The sequence below is a fragment of the Seriola lalandi genome, unplaced genomic scaffold, assembly GCF_002814215.2.
Source record: "Seriola lalandi dorsalis isolate HSWRI2012SDOR001 ecotype SW California unplaced genomic scaffold, Sedor1 jcf7180002054548, whole genome shotgun sequence".
NCBI lineage: Eukaryota > Metazoa > Chordata > Actinopteri > Carangiformes > Carangidae > Seriola > Seriola lalandi.
Window position 1 is genome coordinate 195090 of NW_019525101.1, and position 24393 is coordinate 219482.

Consider the following 24393-nt stretch of genomic DNA (forward strand, 5'->3'; position numbering starts at 1 on the left):
ATGGATTTCTTCAATCACATAGCTCAAAATTCCAGTATCAACATGACCACAAACATATCTGCCTTTCATTAATAGTTTAAGAATGGGGTTGAGGATTAAGTAAATAGGAAAACATTGAAGAGTTAAGTGAAATAGGAATTAAAGGAGGGAAAATGTGGTAATTGCTCAAAGAATGTATGAGACATTCCTCCCTTGTATCTTTGTACGTTTGCATATTTGTGTGATACATAATTACACGGACACCATTTCAGACGCACAACTCACATGAAACAAATTATGTGAATTCAGAGTACACACTGTACAGAGTTGATATTTGGTGTTTGGCTCTGACCTCATTACTTTTTTTGGCCACAAGAATCCACCAAAGCTCAGCACAGAGATTTAGGAGTGACAAACACAAACGTCTCAATTCACTACTGAGATACACACACACACACACACACACACACCTAAAAATGTGGCCACTTGTAACAGACAGTTTCAGCCAATTAAATGTTATGTAGCATGTTCAATAGATGACATTAGCTTAATCTTGGGAATGGGTGTGACGAAAGCTACATTTATAGTTGATGCAAGGGGTTAACAGGTGTCCCGCTATAGCTAAATAAGGCGTAGGTTTAGAATTATAGAAAATAGTTGGATTTCATCAGTTTATATCACCTCCTATGATCAGACCGTATCATGGTTTATAGTCCACATAGTAACTGTGTTTATATTCTTTAATTCTCTTTTACTTCTAATTATTAATTGAACCAGAGTTACATCCAGACAACAAACACTTGAAAAACTTATTTCACTATTACTGAATAACAGACTACCACTGTGCAGCCATTATGTTTCAATGTTGGCCTCACTCCCTATGAATGCCACCAGCAGAAACATGTAGGGAAAACATAGGCAGCTAATCACAGTTCTTGCAGTTCCCATGTGGTAGCACCATCAATGCCGTGGTTAATTTTTGTAGAGGTGTACATCAGCGGTGCCATAACCTTTGAGGTATAAATGCTGCAGCATTAGTGGAAAATAGGAGCTCCACTTTTTAAAGATGGATAGATAGATAGATATATAGATAGATACATAGATGCATCGGGAAGCTTTACTGACCTGCCATCATTGGACTGTTAGCAGTAAAGCTTGTTTAACAAATTCTGCTTAAAGAGAGGCAGCGGAGCAAAGAGCGTTGGATATATGTTGCAGTGGGTCGAGTACATCAGTGTAACTCAAATTGTCTGCACTAACTAACTTTTGGACTTTATCTCCATTTATGCACATCTGCCCACACACACTTCAGTGCTATGTGTTAGAATCTGGAGTTCATTCGGTCAACATCACAGGAATGAGTTTGCTGATGAGGAAGCCCCTGCCCTCATTTCCCTTTCCATATCAATGAGCTTGCAGTGGGTTGTGCGTCATCAAAACATATCACAGTGTTTACAGTCAACTTCAGTGTCTGTCAGTGAACACTCATGTGAAACCTGTAACTAGAGAGAGAAAGGAAAAACAGAATGAAGGAGCTGTATGTCACAGATCTCCCTGATAGAAATCTACTGTTACAGCAATCTGCTTATGATGTTGTAGAGTTGTAGTGCATCAGTGAAATGCATTAAAAATATTACTACCTTATGTATTCAGTTCTGTGTGGCAGGAGAACAGGAAGTAGAGCCAACACTGACATACAGAAAATCTTGTGCAGGTCGTACAAGCAGCAAAATAGTGTGGTGTCCCCCTTAGGTTCATCAGGGTAATTGAATATGCCCAAGTAGAACAATGAGACGAATAAATCCCTTAAATTTCGTCCAAATCTAATCAGTAGCTTCTGACATGTTGTGTGTGATATCAGCACTTAAAAAGACATTGTAATTCCCCTTGGAGCTGTCAGTTATCCCAGTATATGATGCATCATTAACTTTATAGCTCATATGCTGGAGCCAAGCCACAGATTATCTTTTAAGACTACTCACTGCGATTAGAGCGTCCCTCATGGACAATCATGCTTTAAGAGCATAAGCATCAATTTTTAGGGAAATATGCACTAAACTACATAACATATCTAAACACATACAGAAGCACAAATGTTAAAAGCTGCACATCATAAAATGCTACAATGCATCAGCAACAACAGGAAAAAAAGAGACACACAAGAGGAGTCATGATAGATGCAAAAGCATGTCAAGTTGAGGGCATCGTTTTCAGAATGAAAAACCTTCTTAAAAATGTTTTTTAAGAAGGTCTTATTTTCAGGTTCTTCGTGCTCATGAAAAGCATATATTCTTTGCCAGTGGAAGCCAACTTTCAAGTCTCGCAGAAAGAAAGACTTTTCCAACAGGAAAATACGTTCTGTATTTCAAGATCTTTAAGGATACAAAAACTGACGTGGAGTATTTGGATTTAACAATCTCCTAATATGCTTTTACTCACCTGTCTGTTCACTTGTCTAAAAAAAAATTACCATGTAGGTGCACACTATGTAAAATGATTGTATTTATCGCTTGATTTAAGAGCTAGTATACATTTCCATCATTTTACTTATTACTTCTTAGTAACCGGTGTATTCCTATAAGGCTATAGACACATGTTCATGGTGAATGGAGTCTGGCAGTCACCCACTGAGACCGTTGTTTTCATTCATATGAGTAAAGTTCCTGTGTTTTGAGGAGAGCTACTGAAGAGAGGGGAGGGTTAAAGATTTTCTCACTCACTTTACGATCCTCCTCTCCATATCTCTCTAAAGAGTCTTTACATTTCAACACACATACACTAATTCATGCTTGAGGAAAGGGGCTTTCATACAGCACTCACAAGTCAAATACAACTGCTATTTCTGCACTTCAACCAGAGGCATTTCAGCACGGAAACCCAACTGCTGAAGATGTTGTCTGCCATGTTTTGGAGTCCCGGTGAATATGCGGAGGAAGGAATCTCACTGAAGCTAGAGTGCATTAGAATCACATGCATTTTACATGTGCAATGCATTTGATGGTGAAGGTAGTTGGTTCTGTGGTTAAACACTGCAAAAACATAACATGGTCCGGTATATTATAGGAGGAATGGTATGCCATTTTCCTAGACCAGACCAGACGAATGATGAGTGATGAATGATGAGGGAGAGAGAAAGAAGCAAATAGAGGAAATACAGAGGAGGGAGAAGGGGAGAAGCAAAAGAGAAATAAAGAGAACAAGTGTGGAGAATGACTGTTTATTTGACGAGGGGTGATTACGATCAGACAAGGTGAAGCCAGTACTTTGTGAAGGGTGTGATCCCTGAAGAGAGGGAAAATTGGAGGGACAGAGAGAAGGAGGGGGCATAATATGTGAAAGGAACGCTAGTGAGACACAGAGGGGAAAAGATAGAAAGAGCAAGAGCAGAGAGAGTGACTGCTTTAAAAAACATCTGGGAGCCATCAGGGAGTGGAGAGAAAAACGCTGGACTCAGCTGAAACTCTCAGCTCCCCTCGCTGCACTGCTTGCCTACTCGCCTGCTTCATATCCAACTAACACCTTCCCCCAAAAGACACAAAGTAGAGGAGCGAGAGTACAGTCTATCAGGGAGCAGAGAGAGTCCTTGAGCCCTGTGAGCTCCTACTCCCTTCAGACTACAAGGAGTGCTGTAAAAGTGAACCATGTATTGTTAACGGATGGGATTCGTCTGAGATCAACACAATGCGAAATGTTAGCTGTAAATGACTTTCAGACACGCAACTTGCCATGCCTGAAATTCATTTGAAGCTATAAAATGCAACATATAAAAGCTTCACCAAGTGATGTTTGGGTTTGGCCACGCGATGTCCGAGCATATACACTGCACTCGACTGCGTTTCCTCCCTCCTGTCACCTGCACTTGTTGATCATTTGAAAAATTCAACATATGACATTAAAGAAGGCGGCATACGTCCATAGATGGCTATAAGAATTTACCTCCACAGGCTCTCACTTGAAAACACAGAGAGACATGGAGTTTCCTGTGTGGTCACAGTGGTGTGAGCACAGGGTGGCATCCGTCCATGTCTTCATTGAAATGGCACGGCTCATGTGATGGCATTAGCAGAAACGTCAGTCACCCAGTCCCAGCGGTTGTGTAAAGGGCAGACTTTCTTTCTCCATGGCACCACCGCAGCTATCCACTAAACCAGCAGATTCCCATAGCATGTCTCTGTTTCATTTTCAAAGGACGGAGCAGACAGGCAGCTGTAGATGACATATGCATGTACACTGTGGTCTCAATTGGAAAAAAAACAAAACAAAAAAAAAAACGAAAACAATCCAGAAAGTCTTCCTGTAAAAATCAGATATCTGTGGCATCACTTCATAAAAGTGTCTATTTGAAAGTGAATCATTAAGATAAAAGAATAAACTCTAAAGTTTTTGTGAGGTTGGCCTGATAGAGAAAAAGCCACGGGGGTCATAAAAATCAAAAGGGGTTGGGGAATAAATGTCTGATGACAGTCTGGATCTTAGGTTACAACATGCACATTTTGTGCACAAATCTGACATTATGGTCAGAGGGGAATGAGAAAGTCTGAACTGAAAACAGATCAATCACTAGCAAGCACCCAGCTGTTCAGTGAATTTCATGGAAATCTATTACTTCTTGTTTACAACTGGGGTTCAACAGGCGGTCACAAAGAATGTTTAGGATTTATCCACGAAGGACGATGAACATCCTTATTAGAAAATAGCGTCTGAAGCCCCTTTTAATGGATCAAAGTCTGGCCACTGCCCGCAACAATTAATGTGTAAATACTTGCACAACCCATGCTCTGCAACACTGTGGCGGGCGCTGCTGTCTACTGCAAGCATACAGGAAGGTGAGGAGCATGCAAAAACAGACCCCGGTCATGGGACGTTACTGACCTGATGAAAAGTCAGGAGTCATAAAAAATAATCAGAGACAGAGATATCCATACAAAATGTTGTGGCAACCTTGCAGGTAGTTGTGAAGATACCAAAGTGGTGGATGGATCCACAGATTGACACACTGATGGACCAAGATCACCACTATCAGCACCCACTGCAGTAACTCACAGAATTTTATAAAGGACAAATCCTGTGAGGCAATACACTTGGTCAGAGAACGGGGTATTTACAGACCAACGTCCCCGGAATTCATAAGAAAGAATTCATAAAAAGCTGAAGGTCATTAACACCTAACTTTTGGCTAATAATATAACAATCCTCTGCACTTTAGAGCTATTGAAAAGCAAACGTCTGATAAATGGAAAGGTTGGAAGATCTCAATTTTCATTTGCTAATTGATGTAGGAGATTATATTGTAATTGGTGAAAGAAATGTTGTCTTGATTAAATTTTTATTTTGCAGTGGATATGGATTACAACACACAAAAACCCAGACACCACCTGCTCCCTTACACTGTTTTGCTTCACGATGGCCCATCTGGCACCAATAAAATGAATCATGACCTTGAAATTACATAATTCTACAAGCTTCTACATGTGAATTTTTTTTTTTCACATGATCAAATATGTAAATACTCTCAGAACTACACAGATCACATCTTACAATGTTTCTCTCATTAACTGTTGTGGGGAATTATCATTCATCAGCCAGGACAACCCCCCACAGTTTTGTCAGGAAACTGTAGCGACTTCGAGCAGAGCTGAATTATCTCTGGACGCTACAATGACAACTTAGCATCAGCATTCATGTCAGGGAGGAAGAAAATGCATTTCTTTATGAGCCATTTGTAGAACGCTTCTTTCCATCAAATCTGTAACAAGTCCATCTTCTGTTGGTAATCCCTCTCTGAAGGAACACATTGATATGTAAATTGTTGTCTCAGAAAGGCAGAATGGTTATTAAAAAGGGGACACAGATTGAAAATGATTCAGAGACGACCTCTGTAATGTATTCATACCACGGCACACTGCTGTCCTAACATTTCAAATGTAACACACACCATCGCTATCATTACTTTATAATTGTGCTTGCTACATTTCCTACAAAGCAGAGTTAAAGGGCTATAACTGTTTAAACCTCCTGTCTCTGCGCTCATTTATACCCAAATCATTCCATCACACACTCCACAGCAGTGTAAGAGTGAAAATAGATATTCTAAATATAAAAACAAGTAGCCATTGAGGCTCCCTCTGGGGTATTTTAAACTGGTGTGCTACAAATATTCCAAAATAAAAATTTCCCATAAAGTGTAGCACTCAATCCTGCTCTCTGCCTGGCAAAAACTGTCAGAGGCTTTTTAGCTTTTTGGCCTCCTTCCCTTTCTGTAGTACACTGTTTAAAGGTAGCTCTGCCAGCTCATATCCAGACGTTGGCTCCTATGTGACAGGGTCATATTCTGACATTTTCCCTCTCCCTGCTCCTAACCTGTGCACGCTCACATCAATCTCAGTCTCCAGGAAAGCTCAGCAGAGCGCAGAGGCACAGTAAAGGTCCTGACCCTGCTGTGTACTGGAACAACAATGATCTGTACATGCAGAGACAGCTCATCTCACAATGTAATAACTATCCCATCAGACCGTGGGTTTTAAAGGCTTATGGCAAACCAAATCCTGGTGACTCCAGTTGACCTCGTCATGATAGTATTCATAATATTCATGAGGGAAGACCTGCCTTCAAACATATGAGCCCCATGAATTTTCTACCCACACCGCCTCCATTTAGAGGGAAATGGGAGGAGAACGACTAGGGTATAATTATGAAAAAAGGAATATAGGTGAGAATAATTTTGCCTGGTCAGCTCATAGGCTACTACTGCTTTTACCAAAGAGTTAATGCACCAGGCAGAACTGATGCTACGGACAATGTTACTGAATCATTTCCTGCTGCTCATGATTGTAAACTCTTTGACTCTAACGCCTTATTTGTTCTCCAAATGAATTCCCCTGAAAGTCATCTTTTCTTTTAAGTGATTTTTTTCCCCATTCACTAGCTGTTGCAGTCTCCCCCTCCCCCACTCCTATCCTCTGCCCTCCTTTTATCTGTCTTCCATTCTTGCACTCTTCATCTCCCCCACACACCAACCCCGCCTTCGTCCCTCTCTCCTCCCCTTGCCTCTTCGTTTCTGGCACGTCCCTCTGTCTTTGTGTTGCCATCCAGATGAGGTAGCAGTGACGATAGTGGTGATGCACGGCCCGAGCAGAGTGCGGTAAAAAAGTCGAGGAAGAAACACAGGCATCATCATCCCCATCATTGTCATCATCAGCCAGATGAGGAGAGCCAAACTTGAGCTCTGTCCATCCCCATCAGGCTGGTTGACAGTCACAAACTCATCTCTTATTCCACTCATCAATTATACACAGGCCAAAGGAGCCCTGAGAGGCAGGAGGCTGCAAAGGCCCCTCTCCACGTGTCGTCCCCAACTGCAGCACAAAGACACAATGCAGTGGTCTGTGTTCAGCCCTTATCATCACTGTCCTCCTTCAGTCTCTCTGAGAGCAGGAGGCAGCTTGTCATCATGCCTTTGGCCACTGCTGCTATGTGTGGATGTCATGTATCTCATTGTGAGGTTAAGGTTATATCAGCAAAGACATGATGATGAGACTGTAGACCTGGGAACCAATCTGAGTAAAGATATAAGTTTTCCATTAAGTGAATCCATTAAATGAATAAATATGGTGTCAGTGTTTATATTTTGAACTGGAATCTGCATCTGATTAGTGGTTCCCTTTGGATGAAAATGCACTGACCAAAACAAAAGTGACAGATAGCCAACATTAATCCTGCTCAGGTATTTATACAAGCCTCCATTTTTAAGTCTGCATTCTAAACCATTGTTTTCCCAACTGTGATTTACCACACAAGTGGGACCAATAACAACAAACAAACATGACATATAGTCCTGGAAAATAGATTTAGATAGGAAAAGCAACATTCAACAGTCGAGACATTGCATTAAAAGCTCCATGTTGGGCTTGTGTCAGCTAAAAACAGAGTAAAGTAGTGTTCAGAATTTACTGCTTTGTCATCAGAGATTAGATATCTTCTGATGTTGTGTTCAAGGAAACATCTTAAATATAAGAAGAACTGAGTCTCACGATGTTATCTCGAGGATACAGCTGTCAAGTGGTCACTTCTAGCAAAAAAAGATCAGAGGCTAATGGTTGGGTAAGCTATTACCTGTCTGCAAACACTGCTAATTCTGACAAGTACAAAACCCTCGCAGCCATTCTTGGAAGGATGCACAGTACTTGGCAACAGAGCCACTCTCACGTTGTCTAGGGCTAAAAGTGCTGTAGAGAACTTTATTTTTTTGGACACGAGCCTTCTGATGGTTTGAAAAGACACAAGCGTCCACTCACTTTTACAGTCACTAGATATTTCCATATCAGGTAATGCATCTGGCGTTGGGGAGCCCATTCAGAGAGGTGGGCTGGCCCTTAGATGAAAGAGGTAACATCCATGCCAGAGTAAGCGTGACAAGCCCATTCCGTGTGTGTGTGTGTGTGTGTGTGTGTGTGAGGGAGAGAGACTGGTCATCACTGCATTAAGTAATCTGACCTGAGCAGGCAGCTAAACACTAACCTTATAAGTCAGCCGGAACTAACAAGCTTAGCTCGACAGTTTCATCTCCACGAAATACAACTGTGACAAGTTGAGTGTGGTTAACAGAATTATGATAATTGCTTTTTGGATAATTCATGCATTGTATTGAATGTGTGATGTAGCAGATTGAATGTTTTTTTCATATAATATTTTTTTCTACTGTAATCCTTTTATTAAGGCACTTTTTTTTTAAATTCTCTAATGGTGAATCCGACAGTTTAGTCCAGTGCTGTTCTGATTGGCTTCATCTGGCACCAGATTGATTATTAATTGTGCAGATTGCAACCACCTGACTAACGATTGTGAGTAGCTTAGAGAGATCCAGTTTCAAATAAACAGTTCTCATTAGAGTTGTATCAGGTATGCACTAACACGATCCATGCAAGGTGCAAGATCCATAACATTACCTGTTAAAACATCCTGGCAGCATATGTTTTACTTTGTTTATTGTCTATATGACAGCAATGTGTCAACATCCCCTGTGATGTGTACATGATGCGCTGCTGTGAAACCAAATGAAACATACTGGTGCACAGTAATTGAGCAATTCACACACTCGGTAAACCACACACGTCATATTCTATTTCCTGTTGGCAGACCTGCCAAATCCATATGGGATTGATGGACTTTCATCTTACTCTAAGATATTGGCTAATGTGAGTGGAGAAATAGAGAAACAGAGTTGTATCTGTCAGAGCCTAGTGCACGATAACATAAGATAATGAAGGGAGGAGAGAGTGGAGAGAGGGTGAGATATAAAGACCACACAGAACGACAACAATACTGATAACTTGCTGAAGCCTGGAAAATGGGAGTTTGTAAGAGGAGAGGTAGCGGACCAATCACATTTCAAGGACAAATGTATTTAATCATCAGAGAAAATAGGGGTCCAGCTTAGACAGAAGTGGAAACTCAACACAACCAGCAAGCCCCAATTACTCCACTGATACCTATTGTGACGATGGGGGAGAGGCCACTGATGTGGAGATAATGCTGATGAGTGTAAGCCATACTGCCCTGGCAAGGATTGGTGTATAACCTGATGTCCTCTGAGTGATTACTTTTGGCATTATCTTGTACAATAGCACAGTGTTTCCCCCTCTCTCTCATGTGTCCCCTTTGTGATAGAGAAAGTAGTTTTAATTCTGTCTGATGTTGAGGATGATCTCAAGCAATCTGACAGGAGGGGAATGGTTAAAAGGAAGATAAGGAGCATGACATTATTCCCATATGGTTGTGACCTCAGTCACACACAACCTCAATCCTCCAGAGACATATGCTTGGGAAATATGTTATGGCATAGCACCTAAAGAATTAAGAGAGACTTATTCTGTTTCACATGAGGTCAAAGAGAAGCTGACGCTGGGCATGGCTAATGTGCCATCACTAACTGGTTCTCCCCAGAGCGCGAGTTCAGAACACAGAAAACAGCGCTAACCATTTATTCCTGCATCCGTCATCACCACACAGCACGCTGCAATCACTATCATCCCGTCCACTGCCCTTGACCCCTCATGAATCAGCCTGTCAACCTGCCACAATTAAGACAGAACGTGGAAACAACTTAAGTTTTCGTCTGGATTCATGCTGGTGCTGGGCTGGAATCAGGAATGTAGACATATAGGCTCCCAAAATCTGTTTACACTCTTATTTTTTTCTCACAAAGTTGTGCATCCTCTATTGTAAACTGAAATAAGTCGTGTGAATTAACTCTCACATCACTGTATGTAGCACAAAACTGTAAAAACTTGATTTACAGATAAATAAATGAGAATAAATAAAAGTAAGGAAAACAAATCACAAGCAGAGGCCAGAAACATAAATGGGAGCCAGTGAGGAAGCGAGGCATAATTGGTTTATGTTTATGCTGGTGATTATTTGTCGTATGATGATCACCAGCTGGAGGTCGGAAGTTTTATCTCTCTGCTGAATCTAATCCGACCAGATCCTCACTTATTCCCACCACAACCAGAAAACACACATGAAAGAAGAGATGTGATATATGAAAAAAAACATTTTTTTTTTTTTTTTTTACAACTAATCCAAGCTCAGAACATTACTCTGAGCCGAAATAGGAAACACATAATGCCCCAATCAAATATACAGTGCCGCTTTCTCTTCCCATTGTTGCCGTCTTTCCTCCGGTGCTGATGACACAGTGCAGATCTGATGAAATACTATCATCTATAAATAAAAGCTGTTACTATTGTTCAGCTACGCAGCCTGATGGGAGAGTAGAGAGGGAGCATGATGCTGGGTAAATGGCCAAAGGGCCATTCGACACTGTAGCAGAGCCTGAGTGTAGCAGCAGTGAATGAGTCTTGGGCAAGCACGAAAACAGAGCTTGACATTAACTCATTAATGCAGGCCGTCCCATTGCTTGCAGGTCAACTGTAATGATGACTTACATAACCTCTACACACTGACTCTCCCCTCTGACGGTCCTGTTGTGATATTTGCAAGATGTCGACTGGGAGTCTATTAGACTGATTGTACCAAGAGAGCAGCCATGTGGTTCTTTGGGACACTATATCAAGGATGTTGACAGGGTTGATATTTTAAAGAAATACTTCATCAAGAAATAAATAGTTAATATTAAGCTATGTAATTACCTTTATACATGTATGTAGAGATTAAGCAAACTAAATAGGTCACAGTAACATTATTAACACCACAGGTGTGCAGTTTGTTTTCTGTTCAAAACTTTACATTTATTATATTATCTGCCGAGACGGCAATACTGATCAGACAGGAAACTACTCTCAGGAACTCTCAGGACTGGGTGACAGAGTTTGGAAAAGTTGCAGCATATGAAAGGTCATCATATAAAAAAGACAGAATAATACTGTATCTAAAGTGGGGCTTAGAGTTTTTTTCTCTTGGGGTGGGAACTGGGTAGGTTCTATGTCTATAAAAAGGTAGGCAGTTTTTTTCCTGAGTTACAGGACTAATGTTATATTTCAAAATATCAGTATTTATCAACATCGATGCTTAATCAATAATAAATGAAACTAAACAACATATGTGTTAATTACTGAGCTTTAGGCATATTGGTGGGTAGATTTCTGCATTTGGAGAGAGTCAGGTCAGTTGTTTTGTAAACTTCTCACCTCTTGGCTCTAGCTCCACAGCGGTATTGATCTTTTGACATCGTTTTTAAAGCCAAATATCTCTATTTTCAAGTTACACTATGGTCATCTGTTAATAAGTTTAGATTCAGTACGGCACGGTTCTATAATAACTTGTGATCAAACACTGCAGCCACGGATCCTTCTAACATTATTGGACAAATCGTTCTGTGATGAGTGGAGAATAATTCCTGAGGCCCACAAAATCTGAGATACACTGAAAGAAGGGATCATCTGTTCTATAACCTGGTGGATAGCAAGTTAGAGACCACAACTGAGGATTGACTGGCTTCCCCAGCTGGAAGATGTTTAGACAGGATCAGGTCCTTGTGTTGACAGGAGGGATCAACAGTCAGGGCCACTTAAGGATAGATTATTGACCGTTTCTCCAGTACGCAGTCTGCAATAATGGAAGGGTCCGAAGCTGTCAAAATATATTTGTGCACAGTGCTTAAACAAATGAATGACCCATCAGAATGAATAATACAAGGAGATGAAGCTATGGATGGACAGTTATGTCACAACACAGACTTGCGACATCTCAAATACACTTAAAAGTAAAACACTGAGATGGAGAGGCCACTCAATAAAAAGACCATTAGGGTATTTTGCTGTAGCAGATGAAAGACTTAGGCAGTTTACAAATTGTCTTGCAGCTGATATGCCCATGTCCTTAATTTTGCAGGCACGCATCATGTGCATATTGCTCCAGCTCCCTGCATGAATGCCTTATATGGCCTGTTGTCACACTGAGATGATGTTGTTGAAAAAGAATACATTTGGCAAGAAGCTGATCCAAAGGACAAAAAGATTATTATCTAAACCAGGGGTGTGGCATGTATGTAGATTGCATGAAGTAACAAGTAAAAAGAAGTTTTGGTCACAAAACTGTTACCTGAAAATTATTATTATGACGACCACTGCTCCTAACTTTAAAGGCTTGTTGATCAGCCTATACAAAAATACTCCAGTGAACAAGTCCCACTCATTTCCTTGCGATTCCCTCTGAAACATGTGAGATGGTGAGGAAAAACAATTCCAGTCCAGGATTTGGAGCAGCAGCTCATCGCTTTTGTTCTTGATGTAATGCCTTCATTCTTCACTGAGACAGCGGTGCATGCAGCCAAAGCAAAGGGAAGATTTTGTGCACAATGAGAAACTCAGATGGATAATTCGGGACCAAGTGTAAGTAGAGCTGCAGACAATGGAAGGGCTCCAGGTTTGAGCAGTTGGACTACAGAACCAGTGGACAACATAGATACATGACTAATGGGCTGGCTTAATGAGGTTCACATGTCACAGTACAGACTGTGCTTCCATATCTGGTGCAACTTCAGTATTAAAGTATGTGTCATCAATAAATTCACATCTGCAAACATGCTGTGATTAATCCAAAACAAAAACTACTTATCTGGGATTTGCCAATGGAGATAGAGGCGAAGGGATTGGCATCATAATGGGTGTTTGGAGGAAGATGAGATGAAGGGGGGGAAGCTCATCTCATTGGGTTGAGTGAACAGACGTCACTTCGGGGGAAGTTTCCCAGCGTTTCACAGACAGGCTGTGGCAGGATTAGGTTCTGCAGGCGGTGCTGCTGTCTGCTTTCTAAATCCGCCTGCCAGTCTTTCTATCATTCTGTTTGCTCCAACTGATGTCACTTCTGAACTTCTGAAGTCACGGTTCAGACAAGAGCTCGGTAACAATGTGCTGTTGTTATTATTCAAAACATCCTGCAGATCACCACTTGTGGGAAATTATATCAATATGATCTACCGGAAAAGATGACATTAAACATACAGTATGTGGATACTCAATCCAACTCCAGCAAAAAAAAAAAAAAAAAGTTTAATATCAAAGTTATAAAGTCATTTTCAATAATATCAAATTAAATGTTTTCAGGTCAAGTTTATGGCACAGCAAGATAATAAACCTATGAAATAACGAAATATACGTTTGTCAAGTAATTCATAGTAAATTGTTGAGGTAATATACACAGTCATTTTAAGGTTACAAGTAATTTTAAAAGAAACAAAATAAAGTATGGTGCTAGATTTGAGGCTCGATCAGCAGACATGCTGTCAAAAGCAGATTCTTCCTGCTACAGCTCAACAATGCTGGAAAAAAAAAAAAAAAAATCGAGGGCAGAACACAAAGGCAAAGAAGCAGTCTGTTTAAACAAATATAGCCGCAAACAGGAATTGTCAGAGCCAAAAAAACAAGAGCACAGAGTACATTGCAGATGAGAAAAAAAGGACACGTCTTCCTACTGAGCAATTGTGATCATTATTAGAGAAAGATGTGGCCCCATGGACTCTTGGACAACTTTGTCAAAGCCGAATGGTCTGAAATTAATCAGTTGAGTGTCGTCGACAGAACTGTGGGAATGTTATTCACTCAAGAAACTGTAGGTCTATTCAACTGTCTTGCACCATGACTCATGAGCAACTGAATTATTGTGTGTGATGTGTGCACTCCGCTCACAGGACGGGCTTATCATTGAGAACTTCCTGCTAACTGATGACTTAAATTATGTGATCCTGTGGTAAGTCCCACACTTAAAATAGGATAAACAGGGACTAAATATATACTTCAATTTTCAATTTTTTCTGCCCAGTTGTCATGAAACTTTGGACAGTGAGTTTTAATTTGTTTGCCTCTCCAAACCAATACAGCAAAATCTGACCAAACCAATATCACCTAACATCAACTTCATGAAGTCAAATTGTGAAAAGGATTCAAGTACGATAATCCAGAAGTTTTTAGAAAAAGATATCCGAGTATTTCTTTCTTTGTAATATAATGAAGATTGAATCCATTCTGTAGGAGTATAGGAATGCGGTTTTGACTGAATGAGTTCATTGGCTGAAGTTGACCTGACTACATTTGTTGGCAACTGAAAAAGAATACACTCACCAAGCGCTTTATTAGGAACACCATGCCAATACTGGGCAGGGCCTCCCTTTGCTCTGTCAAAACAACCTCAGTTCTTCGTGGCATGGATTCGCCATTTCTTTGAGACTCCTCCATGTTGACATGATTGCATCTTATCATTTCTGCAGATGTCAGATACACGTTCACGCTGCCACATCCCAAAGGGGTTCTACTGGATTCACATCTGGTGACTGGGGAGGTCAATGAAGTACAATGAACTCATTGTCATGAAACCAGTTAGGGATGACTTTTGCTTTGTGACATGGTGCATTATCATGCTGGAGCAGTATCCATTAGAGGATGGTAAATTGTGGCCATAAAGGTCCACAACAATACTCTAGTAGGCTATGCCACTCCAGCTACGTTTTTACAGTCTTCAACTGTCTAGTTTTGGTGAGCCTGCATCCACTGCAGCCTCAGATTTGTGTTTTTGGCTGACAGGAGTGGATCCTGGCGTGGTCTTCTGCTGTTGTGGCTCATCAGCCTCAAGGTTCAAGGTGATTCTTTTCTGCTCACCACATTTGTAAAGAGCGGTTATCTGAGTAGCATAGCCTTTCTGTCAGCTCCAACCAGTCTGACCATCCTCCTCTGAGCTCTGTCATCAACAAGGCATTTCTGTCTGCAAGACTGTCGCTCATGATTTTTTGTTTTTAGCACCATCTTGAGTAAACTTTAGACACTGTCGTGCGTGAAATTACCAGGAGGTCAGCAGTTTCAGAAATAATCAAACCAGCCCGTCTTGATCCAAGACCCCAGGAAAAAAGACATTTGCTGACACATGACAAGGTTAATGCACAAAATCTAAGTTGGGCTGATGTTGCCACTTGAAGGACATTTCTAATGACAGAAGAATGTGCTGCCTTCATGTCTTAGTCTTATCTCTTATCAATTTGCCACAAAAAAGTTCTACGAGCTGCCACAGACCCTTGCGGTCATTAAAGAGACATAAACCATAGCTCATAAACACAACAGGGGGCCACTAAACTTTCCGTGCTTTGCTCCACAAAAAAATGAAACAACACCTGAAGACCTCATTATAGCACATGTTGGAGTCCTATATTACTGTCAGTTTTATATATGTGAGCGTGTAAGTGCATAAGACTGAAGAGCAGGACAGCCATATTATAGAAGACCTCTCCCTGAACTCCGTTGTCTCTGCAGGCATGTTCACTAACAGCTGAGGCTGGCAGGGGTTCTGCCCTGCTGGCCCAGTCATTAGCTCCTCCGCAGCATGCTCCCAAAGCTGTTCTGCTAATGGACGCCAAATAACCCCGCCAATCCCTCCAACGCACACATAAGGAACTCATATTCATACCACAATGGATACATTGCTGCCAGTTCAACACCTTGCATCCTCATCTGTACAAACAACTTGCGTTTGTCAACATCTGTCGATTTCCCCATTTTATTACAAACAAATATTCCATTTCCAACAGGGACAACACACAGTAGAAAACACAATTTTTTAAACAATAATTCTTGAGTGCTTAAGTAGCAGTGATGTAAAGTTATCATAACCATTATGATATACACAGTTCATGTTACTTGGGGGAGAGGAGGTGGGGAGATAAAAAAGTGTATATCACACCAACTTAAGTGCGTGTTGAAATGTCCGAGTCATTTTTATGCTGTAGTGTCTACAGACTGGCTGAGATTAAGAGCTACGCAGTAGTGCCCTTAACTACTGAGTTATTGCTCCTGTAACAATTTGCATCGCATTGAATCCAAGTCTGACATGACTGGCACAACCTCACACTTCATTGTCATACACACGGGTAACAGTACTGCATTCAGTAAGTATAAATAGGATAATCTGTTAAGACTTCTGTTATGTACAACGTAATTACAACTAGAAATGTCCAAATATCCCTACAAGTGACAGTTAACATGGAGTATCACAGTAAATACGGTTCTATTCAAAACCTTCACAAAAATCCACAGAACACCAGCATTTTCATGGTATAAAAATAAGTTACAAATCTGCATAAATATTTTACACAAAACAGTTATAAAATATGCTGCATTTTCTGACAAGGATACACAAAACATTTTTTTACACCATTGGGTATTAAGAATATTTTCAGCTTGATGCTTGTTAAAAAAAAACATTCATTGTAGTTTTTGATGAACACAAACTGTTTAAAAATTGTAAGTCCCATTTTACACCACACTTGGCTACAACATTTATTTCAGATATACAAAATTGAAGAGGGAAAAAAAAGGAGATCTGCAGCATAGCCAAGTCTCACTTCCTTTTATCGCCACTTCACTCCCCCCGTTCAGCAGAGATAGATGAAGAGCGTCCCATCCCATACAGATAAACCTCCTATGAACAAGGATTTCCCCTTAAGTATCAAGTCCACAGATGACTCCTTACAGGCTGAGCACAAAGACAGGAGAGAAAGACAGAGAGAGGGAGAGAATGAGTTGTTCCCAGTGTGTCATAAGAGAGATTACAGTATGAGAAATGGGCTTTATCCTGGATGTTCAGACATTGAGCTGACTTCCTTTGCAGACACATTACACTGTGTATTTTAGAGCTTTTGCTACGCTGAACTACTGAGTTGAATTAATGGAATAATGAACAATGGCCAAATATGACCTCATGTTTGAGTGAGACTAGGGAATGCCAAGGGTCGTGGCTTCAAAATGTCCTGATTCTCAATTAGCTGGCTTTCACAGTATACAGAAACGGTGAAACTGCGGGTGATAAGTAATCCTCTACGAGGATGTTTCACCACAGGAGAGCCAGAGCCACGGGTAATACAACAGATGCAAAACCATTACTGCATCATCAAGACATCAGCATCGTTTGATTTAGGCTATACCAAAAGAATAGTGACATTTTGAATGTGTATATTACTACAGTCGAGACATGCAGCTTAACAGCTGAGTTAACAAACACGAATAAGGCAACCCAGTGTCGCCTGCAAACACAGTGCAACACCACTGTGATCTTCAAAGGCTGTGCATAGATGCACAAACGTTTTTAAAAGACGCTGATGGTGTCACATTGATACTTCTATCTTTATGCACCACCCTCGTCTTTCTGTACATCTCTGACTATTATATTGCTGCTACAAACTATGCCAATACTGCCCTAGTTAAAAATACATTTGAAAAATAACCAAAAGGCAAAATCCCTTGATTCAATGTCATCATTCAATTCAGTTATGTATGTGCATGAACAAAATGTGAACTTATGTAGTTCAAATACAAAAGCTGCCGTCGTTAGACTTATTCTATTCTTATATAGTGTGCTTGTAGTATGTATATGTGGTTGCAATGCAGTACAGTGTGACTGCTCTCACAGTTTGTGAGGTTCTGTAACATTTTGTCAAGCATCTGCTTTAAATTCTGTATTGTGCATTTGTTGTTTAACACGTTGCCTTCAAATACCAGGTCAAATTACTTGTGCACTTACTGTAACTGATTAACACGATTCTAATTGTTGGCTGGAAGGTAAGTGAAGGTATTTCAGTGAAACACTCACAATGGTACTGTATGTGCAGTTTCTAAGTCTAAATCAATCTTTAAGTTTATATAAATATTTTTTTTATCTATATCTTACACATACACACATGTTGAACTGGATCAGCTTACCTGCGCTTCAGCCGCTTTTGAGGCAGTGCTCTGAAAACAGAGAAAAAGTTTGTGAGGCCACTATGTAAGAGCATCTCTGTAATATATGTTATACAATGTGATCATGTGTTTGAGCTGATTTTAGTCCAGCATGACTTGTGACAAAATGCAAGAGCTTCAACATGGAAACATTGTTGAAATAATATAATCCTTAACTGCCACTATGTCTTTTTCTGTCCATCCCATCGACATGTAGAGGGGTTCGCCACACTATATTTACTGCCACAGGCACCAATCACCTCATTTGTTTAGGGATTTCATGCAGTAGGACAACCTTGACATAAATTGGCTGAGTGCTGACGGTTATATTCAACTATGAAACCAGAGTCCAGCAGCAGCCCCTGCAGTTACTGAGCCTTCAGGTCTAATTAAAATCAGTCAGCCTGTGTGCTGATCAGCACACTTGTGTGCCATATATCTCCGGTACGATGACCACTCTGTTATTTTAGGCACATTGTTCCTCTTTCAGGATTCATTTTCAGCCTTTTATGGTGTACCATAAAGCTAACCTTTTTTTCTCATCTCAGTGATGAGTGTGCCAAGTCTTGCAGAGCTGCACAGAAATCAAATAATATCTTAGCTAATGTTTCATGGAATTTGGTGCACTTGAAGACAGAAAACATTGTTGTGTTGTGATCGTTTCGATTCTTAAATGAACAATTTGATTTTGACTGCATTACGTCTGTTTTCATTATTTATCAGCTGAACAAGTTTATACAATTGGTTGTTTTTTTTTTTACATGAAATGAAGGCTCAATATATCTCAAGAGTCTTTTAACACTTAAATAAAAGCCCCCCTTTATCATTGTTTGTGATTTCTTACAAACCAAAATAGCCACCATATCTGTCTAATATGAAATAGTTGACATCCTTCATAAGGGTGTACAGTAGATAATGTTTTCTTCTTCACACACAGACAAACAAAACAAAATGTTTTCTCTGCACTTGTTTTTAACCTGATTACTGAAGTCAGGGGTTGGTGCCACCTGGTGGAAGAAATTGTTAATGCTGCACACACAAACAGAGACTTACACACATCTACATCCACATTCACCCACACATATACACAGATGTGGAGGGCAACGACAATAGCTTTTAAACACTTTCTTGTGGTACTTTAATGCTTCAAAAATTAATCCTACTGAGGATTAGATAATATTTACACGTGGGCAACACATGTATGGCTAGGGTAAAATGGATCTATAGCAGTGTGTGCTTGTGTGTTTACGTGTGCAAAGAGGCCACTGGCATCATCATACACACACACACACACACACACGCTCACTCACCTATAGATGTTTGGGTCTAACAGCATGGCTGTGTCCTGCGGTAACTGGGATAAGTGCACCACTTTAGTCTTCAGCTGACATCGCTCCGTTTCATTCACCCACACGTCAGGTAGTCTGTAAGACAATACACACACACGCAGAGAGGACATGTGGTCATGGTTTAAGCTCTTACAAGAATGAGAGAGAGAAATGGGGGAGTGGAGTTGGAGGAAGGTTGAATGGAGCGGGTGGTGGGAGAGATGGACAAAGAGCTTCATTGAGTCCAGAGCACATGTTGACACCTACATTTTCATAAGTAACACGGCTTTGACCAAAGCACTGGGACTGACACATGCACATAGGTGTGCAGACCTTCACACACACAAAAACAGAGGACAAAGCATACTGTCCTCCCATGTTGTCAATTATTAAGTAACTACTACCACCAGGTACTCTATACCTTCATAATTAGTTTTTGTTCACTAGTGTGCACTTACATATCAAATGTGGGACTGGTGAATGACTGTGTGTATGTATATGTGTATTGTGAAAGTGTTTTTGTGTGCATTTAAAACAGTCCAGTATGAAAGCAGCTTGAAATACAGATACCAGGCGCCTCAAAGTCAGAAGCTTGAGAGTGACAGGCACACACCCACATGATGTACTGTACTGCCGAGCTGTACCTTACTGTACCCACAGCAGTGTGATCCCCCATGAAAGAAGGGAGTATGCGAGTACTGGTGAGGCAAGTCAAGGTGCAGAAGAAAGAAACAAAGAGCTTAGCGACTTGACTGCACCTCCCCTCCCTTCTCCAGCCTCCCCTGTCTCCACCCCCAGCATTCCCCCCGTCACTATGTGCGTCATCACAGGAGCCCCCAGAGATGCAGACGCACACACGCACACACGCACACACACACACGGCCAAATCACTCATTCACATGCCTAGTCAGCCCATTCAGTGGATGTGTGCAGGTAGTACTTCACATGCAGCACATTTGCAGCACAAATAAGTGTAAGTAGAGATGGAGAACAAAAGGGGAAAAAGTAATAGAAAACTGACAAATAAAGGACAGGGAAAGAGAGAGAGATAGAGGGAAAGGGAAGTGGACAGAGGGAGGGGAAACAACTCACTTACATAGTGGTTGCAAATCCTTTTATGGCATGTTTAAGTGCCTAGAGGGTGGGGCTTGCCCCATAGGATGATTTAGTAATTACTATAAAGTTCAGAAAACCAGTGCTTCTGATTTTGAGGTGCTAGCAAAATCCAATCTGTGATGCTGCGTTAAACATTATCCTTGAAGTTATCATTGTTAAACTAAGAACTATGTGTAATCACTTTCGACCCAGGCTTGACTAGATATTCATTAGAACTACAGATGAGGATTTCTGTCTGTGCCCTTTGAATAAACACATGCGCACGCAAACACAAACCAGAATTGTTATCTCGATAAGAATGTGTATACATACAGTACAAGCATGTTTTACCAAATAACTAAAGACAGGGCGCAAAGCCAAATACAACTCTCAATTCATGACATAAAGTCAGAAGCCCAACTCACCCTTTTGCTTTAGGAACTGACAGATGACAACTGACATCAGAAAAATGTATATGGCGTATCGAGTCAAACTGTGTCTTACAGTTAGTATGCATTAAATAATTTATCAAGGAAAAAAATGCAGTTTTCTGGTCTAATGGAAAAACATACAAATAAAACAAAAACTAAAGTAAAAAACTTGCCCTTATGGAAGTACTCATGCATAGTATGAGAAATGTGGTGGTAATTATGTCCGAATATTGTAATGTTGATGGCAGTTTTTACCCATAAGCATGGCTTATTTTAATGTTGATGATTTTTAATATACTGTATAGATGAGCACTAATGGAATACAGAAATAGCCCCCATAATTTTGGTCAAAGCATAGAAAAGGTTTTTCAGTAGTTATTTCTAAATTGTAACCCTGATACTGAAATGTTAATTAACTTTCTCTGAACTCTGTAGTGCAAGGCAAAAGTGTTTGCATCCCCTTTAATGGTGGCGAGAGCAGAAAGAGGAAGTTGAAAAGAGGCAGGGACAAGACAAGAAACAGCTCCCTTCAAAGCAGCTTTAAAGTTTGGGTTAGTCTTGAGTTAGTGTCCTTGTGAAAAGCAAACCTCAAATGACAGAAGAGGACCTGCAGAGTGTTAAATATGCAGTAAACACCCATGTGTGTTTGTGAACGTGCACAGTTACATGCACGTTCCACTCTAGAGTCACCATAAACATGTCAGACCGAGTGTGCTGGGGTACTGGTGAGTTATTATATTCTGATCGATGGGAGGCACACAAGACGGTATAACACACTCACACACACACATACGCACACGTGCGCGCACACACACACACAGATTTTCAAAGACCTACAAAGCATCTCCACCCAAAGCCTCCATTCAGTCACACCAAGCCAAATAAAGACAAATGGATTTATTTTATTTTCCAGAGGAGACTGTTTGGCTCGCTTCTTTACGAGCCAGAAATGTATATTGTGAGGGAGGCCTCTGTGGGGAGAGCTACTGGGGGTGTTTGCCAGAGTGAAGCCCAGTCTTCCACCCTGAATTGATGGCTGGCTTCAGGCCTTGACACTCCCCGTGGTGACAGGAGCAATAGGTTCATCACAAAGCAGCAGAGTGTATATTAAATTACTAACATATTAAATGGCTTTATACAGAACTCAGTCGGAGTGACTGAAGGAGTTCAATGTCCTTATAAACTGCCTCATTCTACATAGAAGAAGACAGCAGGCCCAGAGAGCTGGTCCTGGGACTGAAAAGGTCACTGCAGCCTCAAGGAAAACCCTGTCTGGCAAAAACAAGAGGACTGCACAATCACAGTTCAGACAATTGCTCAGTCAGACCCACCTATCCCAGTTGTGGCTGGTTTCAATTTTCTTGCTAAGAACTATAACTGACACAAACGGCTACACAAACATATTTTCTTTAATGGACAATTCAATTATGTTCATAATAAAACACTGACTTTTAACTATGAAATAACTATGTGAACGGTTGATTTTCTCTCTATCTCTCTCTCATTACAAATTGCAAGCTTTTTGTCTTTTTCACTCACTCACTTCCATGCCGACATCGAGTTGTGTGTGTAGCTGTATCATAATATGATACGACAGATATTGTTCCATTGTCACACAATATAGGTTTACACAATGAATACATAAGTGGGGAAAAAAGTAAGTAAGAAATAAGTAATATAGGACACAACGATGTCCTATAAACCTGATATCCTCCGATGTAAGGTGGAGGAACAATCCTTAGACTGAGGGTATATTTATGTATGTTTCATAAGATATGAGTTTTTAATACCAAATGTGTAGATTGTATTTGTTTGACGAGTTATGTCTTTTTTGGAAATATTGAAAGGTCCACATGCCTATTTTATTCAAAAATCATTCCAGTTTTTTTTTTTTAAAGAATATACTTTTTACATTATATATTAATTAGATTTTGTCAGCTTCCTATATTGCATATTCTGATATTATACTGGACATTGTGCAATTTTTCTTGGTGTGAAAAAACACAATGTACGAGGGCTCTACTAGCTTGAGATAATTGTGCTCTTTGTTAACTGCTTAACCTCCTAGGACCTGGCGTCCACATATGTGGACCTCACATTTTGGGTTCTCTAGACCACGATACTAACTTTTTCTCAACAAGGGCCTGGTGACCACATATGAGGATATTATACTGCCACTCAGTAATCGAAATTTAAAACTAATGTCCTCATATGTGGACATCATTTTTCTCAGGTCCCAATCAGCCTATATAGCAAAGAATAGAGCTCGGGTCTTAGGAGGTTAAAGATAAACAAAGCAATGACAAAAGCAAAAAATGACAAACTACCTAACAAAGATTTAAAAAATAAACCCATTTTGTGCATGATAAGCACCTTGTAGTTTGTCCAAAATCATGTGTCAGGATGCCAGTGGGTCAAGGCAGTTCATTGTCACTGACTGTGAAGTCTACCGTTTATTATTCAATAGCATTCAGCAGCATACAGGGGAATCCATTCACCCATCCATCACAGATTAGACAGCAATTATGGTTCTCTCTTTCTCTCTCAGCCCACCCGCCTCCCTCTTCCTCCTCAGTGAGCTGCTGCTAATTCATGTTCAGAATGGTTCATGTTAATCAGTTACTCATTAATCCAAATGGAGTTAATGAGTGTCAGTCAGAATGTGAATGGTTTGCTCCAGCATTAATAAACATGACTTCCCACATTCACATGACTAATCATTGACTAAGTGACTGAGAAGTGCGCGCACACACACACACAAAATATAGCACATGATGTTAAGGGTCACAACATTTGATGGTTAACTAAATGACCACAAGAAGGACATTACAATGAGTAGACTAAACACTAACTTGGCCAAATTAATATTCACTACCAACCCCTGAACAGCAATTGTCCAGTCATAACTTTAGTATTGTAGCTTAGCATAGAAGGCCTGTCAAGGTTTTTATTTCTCCACATGCAAAAGTGCAAGAGTTGCTTGACATTTAAAGAGTGTACATTTAAGAGTGTCTTTTTTTAGCCTTTCCAAAACCAAAAACACATGAGCAAAAGACGTACAAGTAAATACAAGTATAAGAAATGGTTTCAACAATGGGGTTATCTGCCTTAATATAAGATGTAATTCTTAGCATATGCAGGTAACTAGTTCACCTAACTTGGGAATATCAGATTTCAGGCTAACATCAGCAACTCTCTCTGGCTCTTCAGTGGAATTGGGTAAGACCCCATGAAAGTTACCCAAAATAGCTTTACATTCCCCTAACATCTATTAGTCCTCATCTTTTTCTATTGTTATGACAAAAGGGAAAACATAATGTTTAAAAAATATGAAAAACTATG

The 24393-nt window shown here is 40.4% G+C and overlaps 1 protein-coding gene across 2 annotated transcripts in view; it reads right to left on the reverse strand.

The window, feature by feature from the left end:
- Positions 1-15965: 15965 nt before the first annotated feature.
- The window catches only part of LOC111661659 (zinc finger protein AEBP2), a 33360-nt gene continuing 24932 nt past the window's right edge, over positions 15966-24393 (reverse strand). The window contains exons 7-9 of one of the 2 annotated variants that reach the window (XM_023415311.2): positions 19508-19621; positions 18180-18209; positions 15966-16956 (exon numbers count right to left, since the gene is read on the reverse strand). In XM_023415311.2, coding sequence (XP_023271079.1) covers positions 16950-16956; positions 18180-18209; positions 19508-19621 — 151 coding nt within the window. In that variant the 3' untranslated portion in view covers positions 15966-16949. Of the gene's footprint in view, positions 16957-18179; positions 18210-19507; positions 19622-24393 lie in introns of those variants that run through there. The other variant, XR_015437803.1, reaches the window with a different exon arrangement.